The sequence below is a fragment of the Austrofundulus limnaeus genome, unplaced genomic scaffold (genome assembly GCF_001266775.1).
Source record: "Austrofundulus limnaeus strain Quisiro unplaced genomic scaffold, Austrofundulus_limnaeus-1.0 Scaffold225, whole genome shotgun sequence".
NCBI classification, from domain to species: domain Eukaryota; kingdom Metazoa; phylum Chordata; class Actinopteri; order Cyprinodontiformes; family Rivulidae; genus Austrofundulus; species Austrofundulus limnaeus.
This window is the reverse complement of record NW_013952627.1, coordinates 478,644-498,108: the sequence shown is the minus strand read 5'-3', so window position 1 is coordinate 498,108 and position 19,465 is coordinate 478,644. Positions and strand designations below refer to the sequence as shown.

General features: G+C 37.8%; 2 protein-coding genes across 2 annotated transcripts in view; both read left to right on the top strand.

Moving 5' to 3' along the window:
- Window positions 1-120: 120 nt before the first annotated feature.
- ggnbp2 (gametogenetin binding protein 2) lies at window positions 121-9,740 on the top strand. The gene is made up of 12 exons (XM_014019639.1): window positions 121-1,034; window positions 1,995-2,075; window positions 2,178-2,431; window positions 2,699-2,797; window positions 5,252-5,365; window positions 5,478-5,687; window positions 5,826-6,000; window positions 7,045-7,198; window positions 7,303-7,428; window positions 7,508-7,656; window positions 8,614-8,826; window positions 8,984-9,740. Exons 1-12 carry the CDS (start codon window positions 942-944, stop codon window positions 9,185-9,187), a joined length of 1,872 nt encoding a protein of 623 aa, XP_013875093.1. The 5' UTR covers window positions 121-941; the 3' UTR covers window positions 9,188-9,740.
- A 1,413-nt stretch (window positions 9,741-11,153) lies between these two features.
- Window positions 11,154-19,465, top strand: part of dhrs11a (dehydrogenase/reductase 11a) — a 20,435-nt gene continuing 12,123 nt past the window's right edge. Inside the window, exon 1 of the mRNA XM_014019638.1 lies at window positions 11,154-11,512. Within this exon, the coding sequence (XP_013875092.1) occupies window positions 11,381-11,512 (132 nt within the window). The 5' untranslated portion in view covers window positions 11,154-11,380. The remainder of the gene's footprint in view (window positions 11,513-19,465) is intronic.

Below are 19,465 nucleotides of genomic sequence, written 5' to 3'. Positions count from 1 at the left end.
TATATATATATATATTCCCCCGGAGAATTTTTAGACTCAACTGCGCCCCCTAGTGGCGACACCTTTAACTGCCGCATTACGTCCGAGGCTAAAGGTGAAATCAGTAACGAAGATTCCGCCACGGTAGTAACCTCACTCACTGTCGCACTTGTTTATTTTTCATGTAACTTTCAGACGAAGGTAAGGCAAGACCGCGATTAAGTTAACTCAAGTGCACCTTTAGTCACGAATACGACAACTGTATCGCCGGTAAAGCAAGCGTAGATCGAATAATTGACGACAGTGTGCATGGCTAAGTAGCTGCTCACAGTATAACTTTATATTAGCTTAGATTAGCTTGCTAACGTTAGCGGAGACGCTAACTAGCAGGTTAGCCAAGTTTGCTGGCATTGACAAGGTACATGCATATTATATAAAAAAGCACAAACATGTTAATTATCGCGGAGAAAACAACGTATTGTGATAATATATACGTAAGTTGCGTCGAACGGATTTGTTTTTAAAGTAGTGATTGTGAAATAGACTTAGCTAGCATGCTAACATTGACTGGAGTCAATTTGGTTCTTCCAACGAGGCTAATTTAACACCAGCTTATACAGTTTCACCCAGAATAAGTGCATTTTAATAAAAAACGATTATGCTGTTTCCCCATTTTGACTCGTTTATCAGGTTGTTGCTAGCATTAGCAAGCTAAATCTGGGTCAAGACAACTAGTAAGTAAGTGACTTATTACTGGGTAGTTGGGACATTAAGTGGCTATTTTTTTAAAAAATGCTTTAGCCTAAGGAAGGTCATATTTTGAACACTGTTATTTGTGTTGGTAACAATAAGATGTTGATACAAACTAGCTTCATTTTGGTTAGCATTGGTTCAGGTTTGTGTTCAACTTGCAGGCGAGCTAAAGAGAAACCGAGATCCAGATCCAGGCGGAAGAAGTCACCATGGCCCGTCTGGTTGCAGTTTGCAGGGAAGGGGAGGAGGACTACCCGTTTCTGGCAAGACAGATTCCCCTGTACATCGATGACACACTCACGGTAAGATTACAGGCTTATAATAAGCAGAGTGAAGCGATTGCTGTTGTGATACCGGCACACAATTACCACGTTTAATGCTTAGGGAGCAAGTGTGTAAACTTGGGCTCTTGTCTGATGCACAAAACTCAGTTTATTTGATGCAGCTAAAGCAAACAAAGAACACAAACATTGCTAAAATTGATTAAAAAAATTACTGCAATTTTAGAGGAATAAAAAAAACTAAAATTTTCCCAGTGAGCCAGTCAGATCATCCTGCTTCTGTGGTTTTAGTAAAACACTTTCAGATCAACAGATTGTCATTAAAGTTGCTACATATAATAAACCGTTACTTACCTTTAAATTAATTCTATGTGTCTGATAAGTGACATTTTATCACTGGAATCAAAGCCAAATGTGTGAGCTCGCCTTTGCCAGTGATGGAGGGGTTGTCGCATACCTAGTTTGGGTGTTTAAACACACAAGGTAACACCTTGTTTGTATATGTATTTAGAGGTGTTTTTATGAAAAGGAGATTGTCCCTTGTGGATGTTCAAGTTGCTGCGAAAAGATTGTGAAAAGTAGTTTTTGGGTTTTAAATTTTATTTTCACAACTTGGCACCCAATATGTCAGTTCTGGAGTTTTCTGAGCCCAGTCAATACTGTTTATARCAAATTAGGATCTGTCCACGCTCGCCTGATCTGAAATAAATTAGTTACCACATCATGGGTGGAGGTTTTTGTACAGGCACACTGAAAGCTGCATCAGCAGCTTAGATCTGTAGCTTCTGTCCTCAGCACAGCAACAATTTGAGACACAGTGCTGACAGTCTAAAGTTACAGAGCGGATCAAATGACGTTGCAAACTAAAGTAGAACCAAACCAGAGTTTCTTATAGTTTCATATATGGTGTTTCCTTAAAAAGATCACAACAGACAAAACAAAACTTTGAGGTTTTTAACATTGTATATTATTGGTTGTCAGATGGTGATGGAGTTTTCTGACAGTGTGATGGATGTTGACAGCCATGAACTCAGCACTTCTCGTTGGAAACAGTTTTCTGAGGTGAGGAGTTTCAATTTTACAAACTGTTACGTTTTTTTTTAAAAGGCACGAGTTGTTTGTGAGAATAAATAATTKACTTCAGTGTAACTCCCTGTCCTCTAGCATTACTCCAAGCTGAAGCAGCAGGACCTGAACGTTGCCTTGATGGTGACGATCAGAGAGGTGTTCGGTGCGTTGTCTCAGCTGGTTCCGTGCGTGGGCTGCAGACGAAGCGTCGAGCACCTCTACTCACGTTCTTTGGAGTCAGGAAACCCAGCCCTGAAGCCSCTCATGGTGAAACCTAAAGGCATGCTCACTGTCACCAAGTCCTGTGTGACAGACACGAAGAAGCTTTATTCTCTCTTCTACATCCATGGGTAAGATGGAGAAATGTTCTTTTACATTTCCTAGAAAAGTGATAAAACCAAYATGATTAAATTGCCAGTTGAAAGAGAGAAATATAACTTAGGGTTTTTATACAGCTGTGAAATAACAATATTTATTCACTTTGTGTTTAATGTTCACACATGTTTCAGGTTAATTTGATACTTTTCTTAAAAAATGATTTGCTTGAATGCATCTCAAACTAATTGTGGCATACGATTTATTTGTGTACATTTTTTATTTTTGTACTTTGTTTACAGATCAAAGTTAAATGACACGATTGATGCYATTCCAAAAAGTAGAAAGAACAAACGCTGCCAGCTGCACTCCTTAGACACTCACAAACCGAAACTTTTGGGGTAAGTGAAATGTTTTTTTATTTGTCTTTATCACGTTTTAGTTGTTTATTTTTTTTTCTCAGCTGCGCTGAAACTGGTGCTCATTGAACTGCTCTGAAATAAAAGCTGTTTRGATCCACCTCTTATCTCTAATTATAGGCTTATTTCAGATTTCATCATTCCTTAGTAAAATAAACACAAAATCTATTTACCTGTCAKGGGTAGACATAACCATTGTTTAGGTTGTCCGAGACAACCTGTTTTCGTTTCTGACAACCAGATCCTGTCTCCTGGTTGTTAAAATTCTCTGCCGTGGATGTCCATCATTTGTAAAAATGAAACGGAGAAAAAAACTTTGTAAAACCATACAGAACACTAAACTGTAACTTTTAATAAGGTCATGTACACATAATACTCCTATTTAACTGAAAATGTTTGACCTATGAGCAGAAAGACGCTTTTGAATGTTGAACTCTTTTTCAAAGAAGAGGATGAGGAAGTTTTTATTCACGCAGATCAACCTGGCTGACTGAGAACAATTATATATAATGAACTTCATCTACTGAACAATATACTTGTTAAATTATATTTTTCTTGAGATTCTTTTGGACAACCAAAATGTTTTGCGAACCAGGTCTATCCCTGTGGGAAAGTGGTCTTTATTCAAACAGTGATTTTGATGTTCAAGTTGTGAACCTGCAATAAACACTAGACGCCTCAGGCCAGTCTCCTACTGGTTTGCCTCGGTGTGATTTCTGAATGGACCGAACAGAAAAGTAGGTTGAAGTCAGCCCACCYCTGATGTTCTGCAGAGCCAGGTAGAAACAGGTGAAACAGTCGACGAGTGGTGAACATTCAGCCGGTGCAGCTCAGCTCAATAATGTGATGAAGTGATGACATCTGGTCTGCTCAACCAACAGCAGGATTAAACAACAAAATAAATCTACCACKGAGGTAAAATTAATGAGGCACAGCAACTTTGTATTTACTTAAAAACATGAGTTAACCACAAACAGGATCTCTAAACTGAGTTGGTTCATCATGTTTTGAGAACAACACGAGGGAGACGTCTGTCTTTAACACAGCTCAGTTCCTCTCCACGTCTCCGTCAGTTCCCTGATGCTCGCCTCATTTCTGAAAGTTCATGTCTGAGCGGGACGTTATCTGCTCCATCTGTGATTTATAAACAGCCAGAGGAAGCTTACAGGCGAAATGGTCTGTGAAGCCATTTCCCAAAGCTGTTTTAGGAAAGAGCAGGCTGGTTCTAAAAGAAATGTCCTCCTTGTACTTTCATGTACTCAGCGCTGCTTTTGACAGTTGTAACTTTTTTTGGACTGGTTAGAAAATCGGTTGACTTCTCCGGTCCAGTTCTTCACTGGTTAGAGTTCGAGAAGTTAGAGATAGAAAGTTGTTTGTGGTGTACCTCAGGTTTGTCAGAGGAAAACAACTGCAGGTGAAGGGCATTTCACTTTCGGATAAATAATGATCACTGATTGGTCAGTTGCTGACAAACCCACAATCCATTGTTTTTTTTGTTTTGTTTTTGTTTTGTTTTTTGTTTCTACTGGCCTCCAATAATCTGCTGCACTCAGACTAAAGCTGATCCAAAATGCAGCTGCTTGTTTTCTCACAGCTACAAGCAGATTTGAACACGTCACACCTGTTCAGGTGATCTCTGTACTGTCTTCCCATTGAAAGCAAAATTCATTTTAACATCTTTCTACTTGTGTRTAAAGTATTAAGTGGCCTTGTACCACACTTTAACCAGTTGTACTCCAGTCTTAGTACTTTCCTCAAGTCAGGGGAAGCAGCTGTATTTATTTATTTACTCTTACTGAGATCACAGATCTTTTTTTCAAGGGAGCCCTGGGCCTGAAGGCAACCTAACCTGCACGTTTTTGGTCTGTGGGAGAAATCCCACACAAGCACAAAGAGAACATGCAAACTCCACACAAAAGTCCCCAGGTCCAAACCGGGGATCGAACCTGGGACCTTCTTGCTGTGAGGCATCAGTGCTAACCACAGAGCCGTCGTGCTTCTATTTGTTACAAATGATGATGTTTTTACTGCCTGTGCGTTTCTGTGTTTGTGGTTTCATGAAATTGCTCTTTTATTTCTGCATGTGTATGAATGTCTGTCTTTTGTGAAATGTCTGTGTGTATTTGGTTGAAAAAGCACATTGGGCTGCTGCTAGTAACAGTTGCTTTTTAATTTAAGGGCGGTGTCRTAGGATGTTACAGATTATCTGTTGTAAACATCACATTTAAAAAGATGGCAGCTTGCCGTCATTATCTGCAAATGGCAACACAAATGCCCAAACGTTGGTTAATCTGAATGAATCTTTTTTTGCTTTGTGTGTTTTTTTTTTGTGTGTGTGTAACTATTCTGTTAGTAACAAAGCACTTCAACACTCATTATTTCCCACGTTSATTTCAAAATAAATGTTTTAAGCAGTGGTTGTTGCATTTTGTACAGGGGCAGCTGGATGGACGTGTGGGAGCTGATGTCTCAGGAGTGCAGGGACGAGGTGGTCCTCATTGACAGTGCTGGTCTCCTTGAGACACTGGAGGCATACTTGTGTAAACACAGGTAATCTGTAGTAATCATATAGATTAGTAGAATGCTTTAATTTCCTCCRTAAATCGCTTGAATTTAGGAATGAGCTGGTGAACTTTGACCTAAACGTCCTTTTTGCCAACAGGTTTTGCTCAGACTGCAAGAATAAGGTGCTGAGAGCGTATAACATCTTGATTGGGGAGGTGGAGTCCAGTGAGGAGAAGGGCTACTGTGCTGCTCTGTATGAGGGGCTGTGTTGTTGCCCCAACGAACGGCACATTCACGTGTGCTGTGAAACGGACTTCATCGCTCATTTACTTGGCAGGGCAGAGCCCGAGTTCTCAGGAGCGTACGAGTGAGTCGACCTTTACGACAAACGCAGCCGTGTTCAATTCTGTTTAGAGAGAGGAATGTTGTGCAGTGCCTTGCTTCTTGTCAGATTATTTAGAAATCTAGCTAATGGTATTTTTTTATTTTTTGTTTTTTGCTTCAGACGCAGAGAAAGACATGCGAAGACGATTGACGTTGCACAAGAGGAGGTGCTGACCTGTTTGGGTATTCACCTCTACGAACGACTGCACAAAATTTGGCAGAAACTACGAGCAGAGGAGCAAACCTGGCAGATCTTGTTCCACCTGGGAATTGATGCACTAAGGAAAAGTTTTGAGGTGTGCTGGTGTAGATATCTCTGATTGTATCAGTTTGTGTTCATGAGACAGATTTCCATCCTTCTCCATCCTACTGATTGCATCATTTTTAAAACTGAGGGGGAGTTGGACTCTGGTGGTTTTCTGAGCGGTCTTGTTAAAGCCGTCCAATCTCACACAGCCTATTGGAGTCTTTGTGAGACCCCCCCCACACACACACAAAAGAAAGTAAATGAAAAACTTGCCATGTTCTTTATTTTAAATGTTTTTGTTATAAATATGTACAAATGTTATCACTCACAATATTATAGGAACAACAAGGTTTTGGATGTTTTAAGCTWGCTTGTATTTAGAATCATTCTGTGTTAGAACTGCTCTGTGGTAAATGTAATTTATTTTAAATTACRTTTATGTAATTATTTAATTTTAAATTACATCGATCAAATATGAAGAATAGATGGTATTAAATGACTACATGAGCTAAAAGYCTTTAAACATATCTTTTAAAAAGAAATGCTAACTTTAAAAGGTCAGTCTTAAATATTARATTGTAGCTGTGCAAAAGACACATTTACTATAATTGTTTAAATGTAAAATTATAGCACATACACACATAAACATAATGTGTGCGTTTGCACTGAAAAGTTATGAAGATGGTTAAATATGTGTTTGACAGTATCTGACTCAAGTCTTGCCAAAAATGTGGTGAGGTTGCTTTTTTTAAACAGTGAAATKATATAAAAGTAAACTACAGAAAAGCTGTTCAAAATCACTGTCTTCTTTAAAAAACCCTTTGGTCCTGAGAGTATAAATGGTTCAGGTTCAAGTCTTTGTATAAAGCTTCATTAGTGAATACTATACTGTGTACTTTAACTAATAACATATAGTATTGGTAGTATACTGTGWATGCCCTTTCTCAAAGTACATAGGTGAGTGTTAGGTTTGTACTATACTGTGTGTGCGTGCATGCACAGGTGGCTTATAGAAAACAATTTCAGTCAAAATATATTTATATATATTTTGCTTTAATGTGTGTGTGTGTTGAACATGTTACCCTGACCACAGATGGCTGTGGAGAAGGTGCAGGGCATCAGTCGACTGGACCAGTTTGTGGAGGAGCTGTCTGAGGAAAAACGAGCCAAAGAGCTGAAGCTGGAGAAAAAAAAACAAAAGCGTAAAAATCGACGCAAAAACAAGTGTGGCTTGAACATGAAGCAAGGTAAAAACAAACAAACAYGAAGCCATCAAAACTGGATCTTAATGTGATGAAATATAACTCCAAATGAGACATTTTGACTTAAAGTTTCTTGTCTTTTTCTCCAGATTTGTCTCACACCAGTAATGGAAGTGACTGCGGCTACTCCTCAAGTATAGAAGGCAGCGAGATGGGCTCACGAGAAGGCTCCGATGTGGCGTGCTCCGAGGGAATCTGYAACCACGACGAAGCAGGTCAGGATCCAGCAGATTACAGCGTGAACGTTCGCTCTGTTTTCTGCTGATCTCACAGTTCATTCTGTACCGTCTGAAGGTGGCTACACACCCGTCAGTCCCTGTGCTGAAGACAAGGAGGAGGACGCAACGGACAGCTGTGTGGACTGCTGGCCGCGCTCTGAGGAGAACTGTCAGTGCAAGAGCAAAAAGAAGAAGAAAAAGGGCAGGGGCTTCTGCAGCAACCAGGTGAGACCACRTGTACGGAGAAACGTTGGGTTTKTTTTTTTTTTTTAAAGATATAAATCAGATGTTTCCATAAAACGTACAGCTCAAACTGCTGAGTGCATTTCTGGTTTATTTAAATTGAATTATAGACAAAGAGTACAAGTAAATGTTTTAAACCAGCTCTGATTTTGTTGTTCAGTTCCAAAAATCCATCTCTGTAAAGAAACGAGGTCTTTTCAGATAAACCAAACACAAAACGTAAGAACATTTGTGTGTTAGATTAGTTCTATGTTGTAACAATTCTTCTTGACAATAAATCTTACACAATTGGAAAGCCTGCTTATTTCCCTTTTTTAAATGGTGCCACATTTGTAAGGAACATGCATTTGAAGAATGAGCAGTAGAGCTCTTGTTTTGAGCTTCTGGTTCCCCTCAGAGGCTGCTAATCAGCTGCTTGACATAAGATTTATCTACCAAACACAAAGTTCCTCACTGTTCCTGCTAGGTTTATATGCACATCCTAAGATGTRAAAGTCAAAGCCTTAATATGCAGCTTTTTATATTCTCTGAACTACAAGTTTTAGCCCTAAATCTTAACCTTCTTGACTGAAACTAGACAAACATACAAAAAAACCTTGAACTGTGCAGTTAAGCTATTTTACATTATATTATTTTTAATACATTTATTCAATTCAATTCAATTCAAAAATACTTTATTGATCCCAGAGGGAAATTAGGTAAGTAATTTATAAGCATAAGTAGTAAAAATATTTTTAGTTTTGTAAGTAATTTATCACCATTGTTTATGTCTCTATTAGGTGTAGCTAAATCTGCTAATAGTCTGTTTGTACTTGTGTGTCAGAAACAGGCAAACATTGGTTTAGAAATGTAAAAAAAGAGTTTATCTTAAAACAGGAAAGATGTCTGAACTCTGTCTACAGACAACGAGCACAAATAAACAGACTCGTATTTCCACAGGGACAAAAATGTGACGGTCGTAAGTCTGACGGAAACGCACCCGGCCGCAGTCTGACATCAGCACACGCTTGTCGAACCAAAGGATTATTTTCCTCCTCCTGTGGGGATAAATTTGCCAACACGGCACTACGGTCACCATGGWCAGTCCATCAGGAGAACCTCAGTCTTCAGGTCGAACCTCCAAATGAAAATAAAAGCCTGGAGCAGCTTCTGGTAAGTTTGATGTGTGTCAATGCAAATTGAACTCTCTCATAAATAAGCTCATGGGTCGTTACAGAGCTTCGTGYTGAGATTTTCCAGTTTTAAATGTATTGCAATGTTTAGATTCTGACCCCTGCTAACCCATCCTGCACTTGTGTTTACAACACAGGATGATTCAGAAGTAACCTCCGATGAAGAGAGCTGTCTGACACAGGACGAAATCCAGGCATTTTTACAACAAAACCAGTCCTTCTACAACAACCGCCACCAGTACCGACAGCTCCTGAAGGAGAAATTCACCAACTACTGCCGCGCCACCGAGCAGAGCAAGCCGGTCTGTGGGACATGCTTTGCCACAACCAGTGTCAACTAACTGCACTAATATCTTCTCCTGGAAAAGTCAAACACTCACGACCACTGCTGCAACACTTAAAATTTTTAAAAATTACATTTCAGGAGTACTTTTGATGTCTTGTTTGGCCATTTCTCCTCTGACGTAAGCGTGATTCTTACTTTTTCCATGTCATCTATTTCTATTTTGCACTCGTACACCGGCACAGTGGTTCATCTCTTTCTACATGCRTAGGTGTCGTTTTCTGACCAATCCTGTAGCTGTTTGTTGTTGGTCTTCTGTAAGGGGGTTGTGGGGGTAACGGCACAGTAGAATGTGAAATCCAGATTCACAAACTGTGATTGTTAGGGAATAAATTTAGGAGTCTTATTGTTTATTTTTCTTATGTTTTTTTTTTCTATATTTTTCTCCTTAGACATGTCAGCGTAGTGCTAAAGGTTGTACTATTAAATGTGTACAGAAATATAAATATAAAGATTTTACAGAGAATAAACATCCATTTGTAATAACAAATTGGGTGTGATAAGATTGTAATGTAAAAAAAATTAAATAAAGAATATTTATTAATATGCAACATGATGTCCTTTTCTGTCTCACTGCAAAAGGATTTATAAACACTGAATCTTTCCTCATAAACACTAAGATTTAGTTCAGTCTGTCCAATTAACAAATTAGGTTTTAAAAAATTTATTTGGCTTTGGCACCTGAACCCCAGATTTTATTAATTAGGAGTCTTTGTAATCATGCAGATTTTTAAAGTTTTTCGTGTTTTACTGTGAATAGTGTTTGCAGCACAGACCACACATTTTATTTTTTAATAAGATTACTTCCAACACAAGCACACTTGATGGTACAGTATGTTTGTGTCACTGYATATCACTTGAACAGTGTTGCAACTTCTCAGTCACAAGGTACACATTTTTTACAGCATACAAAGTTTGTTCTGTTTTAATATGAATGGGAACTTAGTTTTACCACATGAACATCATTTTATACAAAAGAAAACTTGAATTCAGGTATTAAAACCAGAAACTGGTTCATGGTCCTTGCTGCTCATTTTTTTTTGTGCACAGCAGTTTTTAATTTTGGTTTTGTGCAGATACCAAAAATTTACCGGTATTTACAGTAACTTTGTAGACATGATGTCTAAAATTACGACAAAACAAAAAGTGGAAATGGAATTTAAAAAACTCATAAGCAGCCCTGTCTTTATGGACAATATATTATGGAAGCCCATTTCCGCCACCCTGATAAAAAACTAAATAAAACTTGTATCTCATAATTATGACTTAGCTATCTCATAATTATGAGATACTATCTCATAATTATGACTTAGCTATCTCATAATTATGACTTAGCCATCTCATAATTATGAGATAGTATCTCATAATTATGAGATACTATCTCATAATAATGAGATAGCTAAGTCATAATTATGAGGTGGCTAAATCATAATTATGAGATACAAGTTTTATTTTTTTATCAGGGTGGCGGAAATGGGCTTTCATAATATATACTTTAAAACTAGAAGCTCCCTACCTCAAAATTTTGAACTCACCACCTGTTGATCTTAAAAAACTTAATGCACTTCACATCTTTAAAAACATTATATAGTAATGCATTTATAGTGCCCACAAAATGTATTCATGCCCTTAGAAGTTAAAAAAATTAAATTAAAGTCACCATTCTGCAGAGTAATATAAATTACATAAAGCTTTGTAATGTAAAATAAGTGATTGGATAAATGTTCACCCTCTATAAAGTAAGGGTTCTAATTAAACTCAAAGAAAAACGGTGAACTTTGTATATTGTATTTACATGTATTTATATTCAATCTAATACAGAAGCATGTATTTTAATTTTCTTTATTTTTAACTTATGTTTAATGTTAATTCTTAGAACAAATCCTTTTATTAGTGACATGTTTAGTTCTCCAGCAGAGGGCGCTATTTGCCCATTAACCGGATGTCAGTGAAGGAAAGTGGGAGACGCTTCATATGTCTGCCCGTCCCGAGGAGCGCGTGGGTCGGTCTGGACTCTCGCTGGCAGTCGCTTCCCTGGATGCTGAGCGGACTGGAACACGAGTCTGGAAGTGGTGCATCTCACCACTGAACCGGTCTACATAACAGCGATTCAGCGTCGTTCGGTCTCCTCGCTGGGGTAAAGGAGCTGTCGAGCCGCGTAGGAACGGTACCGGTGCGCAGAGGGGTGGAGATGGAGCGGTGGAAAGGCAGAGTGGCCCTGGTGACCGGAGCCTCGGTGGGGATTGGAGCCGCTGTAACCCGGGCTCTCGTCCAGCACGGCATGAGGGTGGTGGGCTGTGCCAGGAATGTCGACAAAATTGAGGTGAGCCATATGATATCAGTGTTTAAAGAAAAAAAAAATGTCGGGTAACATTTTGGTTATTTGCCGGCTAACATTAGCGTTCCAGCACGAGCTAAAGACCTTTAGCCTCTGTCTCACTGCTTCTGATAAAGTCCTGATTTTATTCTGAAACATGGCTAATATGGAAATATGGACACTTCCGTTTTGTTCTTTTAAAATGCTCCGGCCTGGTTAAATGAGGCAAACAAATTGGCAATTTAAAAATATTCATTATATCTAGTTTCATAGATAAATTTTATATTRAACGCAATCACAGCCGCCAAGACGTCACGTTAAAAGTAGCTAAAACTCAGCTAGCTAGTGATGCTAACTTAGTGTTTCCGTTTAACATCTTGGGTTTTTTACATATTTGATGTCTTATGCATATATAGAATAATACAGTGTWTAAAACTGAATGTAATGCCCCTTGTTTCCATTAATTATATGAGACAAACATTATTGTTTTATCAGTATCACTCACGTCCTCACTGTGTAACATTATCTATAATTAACTTTGCACTTCACGTTGGGGAGAGCCACTCAAAGAAATACAGAGATCATATGTGACAGCTGTAAATATGTATAATATGTGTAAATGAAATTGTCAAGCATTTCCTCACAGGAAAGATTTACTGGCACTTGTACATTAAATTTTAAAAAGCACAGTTCTTACATATTTATTTCAGAAAGTGATTATGCTACAATGTTAGTAAAAATATAAGTTTGATTATCCTGTTTATTATATAATTACTTTTAAAGTTTAAAAAATGGCACTTATGTGAACACTGAGGGCTGTTTGGAAATTTGTTACAGTTTAAACTGGGTTGTTAAAGCTAAAAAAAAGCTGAAGAGTAGCTAAGATGCAGAATACTAGGTAGAAGCTAAGAAAAGCAGTACATTATCTAAAAGAAGCACAATGCTAGGTAAAGGCTAAAAGAAGCAGGACACTAGCTAAATAATAAGCTGAACACTAGCTAAAAACTAATAGAAGTACAATACTATGTAAAGGCCAAAAGAAGCAGGACACTAGCTACAAGCTAAAAGAAGCAGATCACAGGGTAAAAGCTAAAAGAAGCATACTGTACCACATATTAAAAGCTAAAAGAAGCATACTGTACCACATATTAAAAGCTAAAAGAAGTGATACACTAGCTAAAAGAAGCATAACACATATTAAAAGCTAAAAGAAGTGATACACTAGCTAAAAGCTAAAAGAAGAATAACACTTATTAAAAGCTAAAAGAAGCTGTACACTAGCTACAAGCTAAAAGAAGCAGGCCACTTATTAAAAGCTAAAAGAAGCTGTACACTAGCTATAAGCTTAAAGAAGCAGGACACTGTAGTTAGAAGCATAATTGTAGCTGAAAGCTAAATGTATCAAAGCTCTAGTTAAAAGCTGAAAATAGAAAAAGATTAGCTAAAAGTTAAATGTATCCAAARGTAAACATTTWAAGTAGCACAAGAAGACAAAAATATAACAAGTGTACTRAGGCAAATTTCAAACAAAAGGTATTTGCATGTTTTGAAGAGCTTCCAAAGTATGAAGAAAACTTTTTCAGATAAAGTTACCTGCTTTGAAAGTTACAAAAACCAGAAATCAGAATATATAGCCCACTATATCCTGAATGAGCTGAACAAACAGCTAACACAGGACAAGTATGTAAGTAATTAACAATAGAGTGAAAGCTGAGTCAGCGTTTACTCCCTGTTACTCCATGAAAAGATAAGGTTTCATGAACTGCACCTTGCTTACCGTGTCGGCTTATAAGTAAGCCTCACCCTGTCATTTAACTGATTCCAGCTCACATATTATGAACATACGTAAATGTTCTCATTAAGTTCAGCTTTGCACAAATTGTGGCAGGAGCATGTTTTAGTTACTTTTTATCTTTTGTATTTGGAAAGTGTGTGTGTGTGTGTGTGTGTGTGTGTTGCCAAAATACCTCTGTAACTTGGGATTTTAATGAGACTTTCAGGAAGTAATGTTTGGATCATGAACCATAACTGTTAAGCTTATGGAGCCAACCCAATTGAAGATGTTTACCACAATCAGCCGATTTTAGAAAACATAGAAAAATGGCTATAATTTAGCCATTTTTACAGATATTGTGCTACAGTTTGGTGTGGTTGTAGCCGACTCACTCAACCATGACGTCTTGCCATAAAGTGTAACATTAATTTCAAGGTTTGACCAAAACAACTCAATCATTTCTCAACTGATTCAAATGATTTTAGTCTGAAACTGAAAGTTGTCAGGCAGTTTAAGAATTTTAGCTCATTTATTGAACCAGTTCATTAAAGTTATTGAGTGAMGAAACACTTATAAAGCCTTTATTTCTTTATTTTTCACAAAGTGGTCGTTGTGTGATACCAAGTACCCAGACCTGCTATAGTCCTTCGGAAGAAAGAGGCAACAGACTGAGATGGCGTGTAGTTGGATCATATTTTCACTTGGTGTGTGTCATTTGGCTTCAWTCTGCTCTGCAGTGTGTAGTCAAACCAGCTTCTGCTTCCTCATCATTTCCAGTTTACTCAGATTTTTTTTTCAAAGATCTTGACTAAAGTAACACGTGTTTCCAAGAGGTGACACTGCTTGATTCAAACTAGTCTTTTTTCTTTTCTTTTCAAGTTTGTTTGAATAAATACCATATTTATGTGTTGCGTTTTTGACAAAGCGAGCATTTCCTTCAAACCTTAACACACACACCCTACAGAAGCGTACAGGGAATGTGAGTTATGCAAGAGTTAGCTTGCCTCCATTCATGCTCTGCTCACATGGCTCCTCCTGTCAATAGTTAACTGCTTCAGCTTGTGTCAGCCCGTCTGTGACTTCTGTAAGACTGAAAAAGGTCAARCGCTTTATTCTATATAATACTTAATAACTGTTTGTTAGTAAAGTTCACCGTTTTGTTTATTTGTATTTAAACTAGAGACAAATGGAGGTTGTTTAACGTGAAAGCTTTGTCTCTGTAATAGTACGAATGACCTCATTGGCTCTACAAGGCTTTGAAAGAGCGTCTGTGAAAAGTGTRGGACAGAGCTAGCACTGTGCTAACACTGCTTTGTGCATGTTTTTAGAAGTTGWGCCAAACTTGGGTTGCTTCTCGTCGGGTGATGCGTGTTCCAACCGAGGAATAGTTTCTGACTTCCTCTCTGGGTTTTACTACTTTTATCCTCGGGAAGTCACCTCCTGTAGTCGGTTCGTTACKGTGAAGAACGGGAAAAAAAAAACATCACAGCTGTCTGTTTTCTGTGTAAATAAAACTCTGAGAAAACGGTGTCAGTATTGTTTTGTTGTCAGTGAGAATACAGAGTAGACAGCAGTGGGGGTAGGGGGTTCAGTGAGTTGGAGGGAGATGTGTGGTCACCATGGGCTCTGTGCAGGAATGGAGATGACAGGGCCAAGCAGCAGAGACTCACTTCTCATTTAACTCCTGTGAAACCCTTGAAGAGCAGAGGAAGAGGCTTTTGTGGGAATGAATAATGACTGAAGGAGCTAAAAGCTCTGCTGCTTAGATCTGGACAGAGGCCGGCCCACTCAGCCCACATGTGTCCTACATCTGCTGATCCTGAGGAAAGTTAAGTTGTAGGAACAACATGGTTACGGGAGTATGAACCTATCTCCTGACTGCTCACAGCTGACTCATTCAAAATTAAAGGTGCATTCCTTGAAGGTCTGCACGTCACCTGCTGCATGCATGACAAAGATAAAAAAAAAACCTCTCAGCTCTCATCAAACCCATTGTCATCAAAATGAGCTGAGTTACAGACACTTATGTGTTTGCTAATTGCTAAAGTTGATTAGTTGTGGCAGCTATTTTGAGTCACGCCAGAAGTTAATCAGTCTTAAATTAAATATAGGCATTTAAAAACAAAACAACACACACATTTTGAATTTGTCTGTAATTTGTCTTGCAGCTGTAAAAATCCTCTTAACTACAACTACGTCTAGCCTTTTCATTTCTTTTTCTCCAGCACAACAGATCAACATGGGTGGAACCCATTATTGTGGCAGAAACCGATGCTGGGTCTGTTTGATGATTTATTTTTTATTTATTTATGTATTTTTGTCCAGAAGAGAGTGTAAACTTTGATTGTCAGGTCACCTGTTGAACTAAAAATCAAATGATTCCAGCCACTAATCGATAAGTTGGTGTGTCTAGATTCAAAATACAAATATTTCATTGAAATTAATATTTACTTTCATTTCATAAGAAAATGTCACAATTCTGTAGTCCCTGTAAGGATTTTCTTCTGGTGTGGTTTTCTCTGTTTTTAGATCTGACATGAAAAAAAACGAGTTGTAAGTTAAAATACAGATTTTATAAATATTTCCCCCCTCCTCTAAATCCTTAAAGTTAATGGGATTGCAGCTCAAAGTGTGTCTACATGTTGTGAATTTAAGAGGAGCACTGCTGTGTTTTCATGTTTCTACATTATCCTCAGGTCACGGCTTGTGTGGAGGAGATTAGTCAGGACGCTGCTCCTCTGAGAGGGGTGGGGTGAAATCTGCCACAAAATCAAATTTAATGCCCGCATGTTTGTATGAAAAATACATCATGTGTTGGTTCCTGAGCAGGCCGATGAGTAACAGGGAAAGAATCACTCTTTTTGTTTTAAGTAAGGTGGTTTTAGGAAACCTTCCTTAGTATTTGAGATGCCTTATTTGTAGTTGTTATTACATTGTTTTAAAATAGAGCTAAATAAAAAGGAACAATTATGTCTTCATAATAAGTCTCTGCATCACTGACGTGTCTACGTTTGAGGCTTTGACCAAAAGAGGTGTGTCACAATCCAAAGCTGTGACTGCTGCAAATTTAGATTGGATAATTTTAGCAGATGTTGTGCCAAACATTTGAGGAGAGTGACTCTGCAGAAAGTATTTCAAGGGAAGATGGCCTCTGTCAAACGTTAACAGTTCAGTTTTAAAGATGAACAGTCTGGGATTGAACAGAAACTACAGTCAAGTAATGTGTTGGTTATAAGCAGATCAGTTCATTTTTATTAGGGCTATATTGTTTTTGCCTGTGTATGTGTGTTTGTTTCTCTGTCGTGTTAGTAAAATGTCACATCTGATCAATCTCAGCCAACACAAAAATGGCCACACCTCAGTCGATTTGACAGATATTGAGTTTATTTTGATGTGGTACTAACAGAAAGTTATCAACACATTCTCTTACACACCTCGGAGAATCTCGTAGCATGGCACGAGATTACGTATAACATCATTTATAGTCGTACATTTGTAGTCTGTGGCTGATAAAATACGCATCTGTGTTTGGTACCAACAGTCTGATTCATTAAAGAGTAACTTACCCCAAAATTAACTTTTTTTTAGCTGATAAACTGTCTAGAATGTGTCTAAAATGTTATRTAGTACTGTTTCTGTGCTAATTTTGATGTTTTTATGCGTATTTGTTCAAATCTGCAATATTTGGTCTAAAAACGTCTTTTTGCTCTCATATGGGTAGAGCAGTGGTACTGCAGGCTAATTTTAGTTAAATGAGTTACAACAACACCTAATTTCCCTCTGGGATTAGTGCTGGGCGGTATACCGTTTTGTACCAAATACCGGTTTTTATTTTTGTTATGATATGAATTTTCTGAAAACCGGACATAACGGTTTAATTAGCGGAACATGTGCGGAACGTTTCATCGCGGCCGCCAATGATCTGTTTCCCGGGGGACAGTTTTCCTCGCAGCACCGCTATGTGCGTTAGCATGCTAATGTTATTGTTGAACAGCTTCAGAGGAAGGTGGCGATTTCGCTGCTTATATTGACTGACTTTAAAAAAACATCTCGTTTTCTCCATCGCTGAATGTAGTAAACACCTCTTCAGTGACGTGAACAGTTAGATTTAATGCGCAACGTTAATATGGAGACGTTATGTTAATGGAGACTTAACGTGGTTCTATTGTGAAAAGCCCGGGGAAAGTAGTTTGTAATGGAATTGGAAATGACTGGTGTGCGAGGTGAGTCGTGCTGATAATCTTTATTAAATAACATAAAACAATAGACCCGATAATAAACTTTTCGTAACCCTCCTCCTTCACGACTGGACCAAAATGCGTGACTACTGTCTACAACCAGGAGGAGAAAAGACGCATAGAGGAGGGAAACAGTGACACAAAAGAAAAAAGTCAATAAGCAGTGTTTGTACATTTTATTATCAGCTGACCTGTGATGCAAAGAAAAATACCGTCAAATACCATCAAACCGGTGTAAATGTTGAAAATACCGTGATATAAATTTTTGGCCATACCGCCCAGCTCTATCTGGGATCAATAAAGTATTTTTGAATTTGAATTAAATTGAATTGATTAGGAATGGTCGTTTACTAGTGACTGAGACTAATAATTTACTGCCTAACAAAAATGGCCACTCACAAACAAGTCATGTTTTGAAATTGCAAAACAATTTCTTGAAACTTAATTCACTAAATAATGTGCATAATTTAGGTTTAGTGCAAATTAATCAAACTGCCAGCAGCAAATCTGTTTAAACCTCTGTTAATAACTTAGTAGTTAACACCAAAATGTATTTTCTGCATAGAAAAAAATAATTTCCCAGGATGGAAAACTGTTCTTCATAAACAAACTTAACTGCATTTTACTGTTGCTTTTGTTCCAAATGTGTCTGTTTAAAAACAAACCTGCTTGGTTATTAAACCAGTTATTTTTAAAGTGCAAAGGCTTAATGAAATAAATGCATCTATATTCTGTCCTGTCCTGTACTGGACTTAATGACTAGTTTGACTCATTTTGCACACCCCCTCGGATCACGAGTCTGTCATGACTGTTTTTTCCTGTAATTTATATTTTTCTGCACAGGATCTTGCCTTATTTTTCATTTCTATCCAATTTCATCTTGATAGCCCATTACAGTAATGATTATTCTCACTTTTATTCTGATCTATGTTTATTTTTTATTGTTACTGTCTTTAATTCRATTATTATTGCTACAATAGATAATGTCACATAGCAATATACTGTTTCTGTCGATTAATGTATGTATCTTCTGCTGCTATTATACCTGAATTTCCCCCACGTGGGTCAGTAAAGACTTATTCTATTCTATTCTATTCTATTCTATTCTATTCTATTCTATTCTATTCTATTCTATTCTATTCTATTCTTGAATCTGCACACACCTGCCCATCATGTTACCTCAAAGTTTCTGCAGCTCAGAAATTTCACCCATGCAGGAAGCCTTTCCCCTGACTGCACATTTTCCGCTTGAGCTGTGAGCTGACAACAACGTATACTTGACTAATAATCCATTTTGTTTCCATGGATTCAGCCCCCAAGAGAAGTCAAATTGGCACCAGCGCATCGAAGAAGAAAACAGCTTTTTCACATATATGGATCCTAACAGAGCTGCAGCTGTCGGGGCTGTATGAGGAGACCTATTTATAAAATCTAAATGATGCTGATGAAGAAGAATCAAAACTACCCAGTGTTTTTATTTGCATAATATTTTAGATCGCTTGATAAGTCTGATGTATCTCGACAACTCRGTGACCCTTATGGGACTTTCCACCTGCACCACTACTGTGCTGCTGTCCTTTCTGTTCTTATCACATTTATCAGCCCCGAAGTTCCCTTTGAGGGCCTTCTGCAGGTGAAAAATGCAGTAAGACAAGAAGTCCTGTCCAATTATGGCAGGCCATTTTAACATAAAATCACCTTCGTCTGACCATCTGTAATTACACTGTAGATATCTAAAAATGAGTTTTGACTTGGAGCAACTACATTTCTACATTTTCACTATCATGAATGATAATTTGAAGGGATCCACGATTAGTTGTAACATTAGACTTTATTTAATAAACATTTATTTTAACTGTAAAATAAAACTGTAAAAATACTGTAGGCTGTTTAGTTTTGTAAATTTTTAAAAATATATATTTTAACACGGACGGGGCCATTTTATTC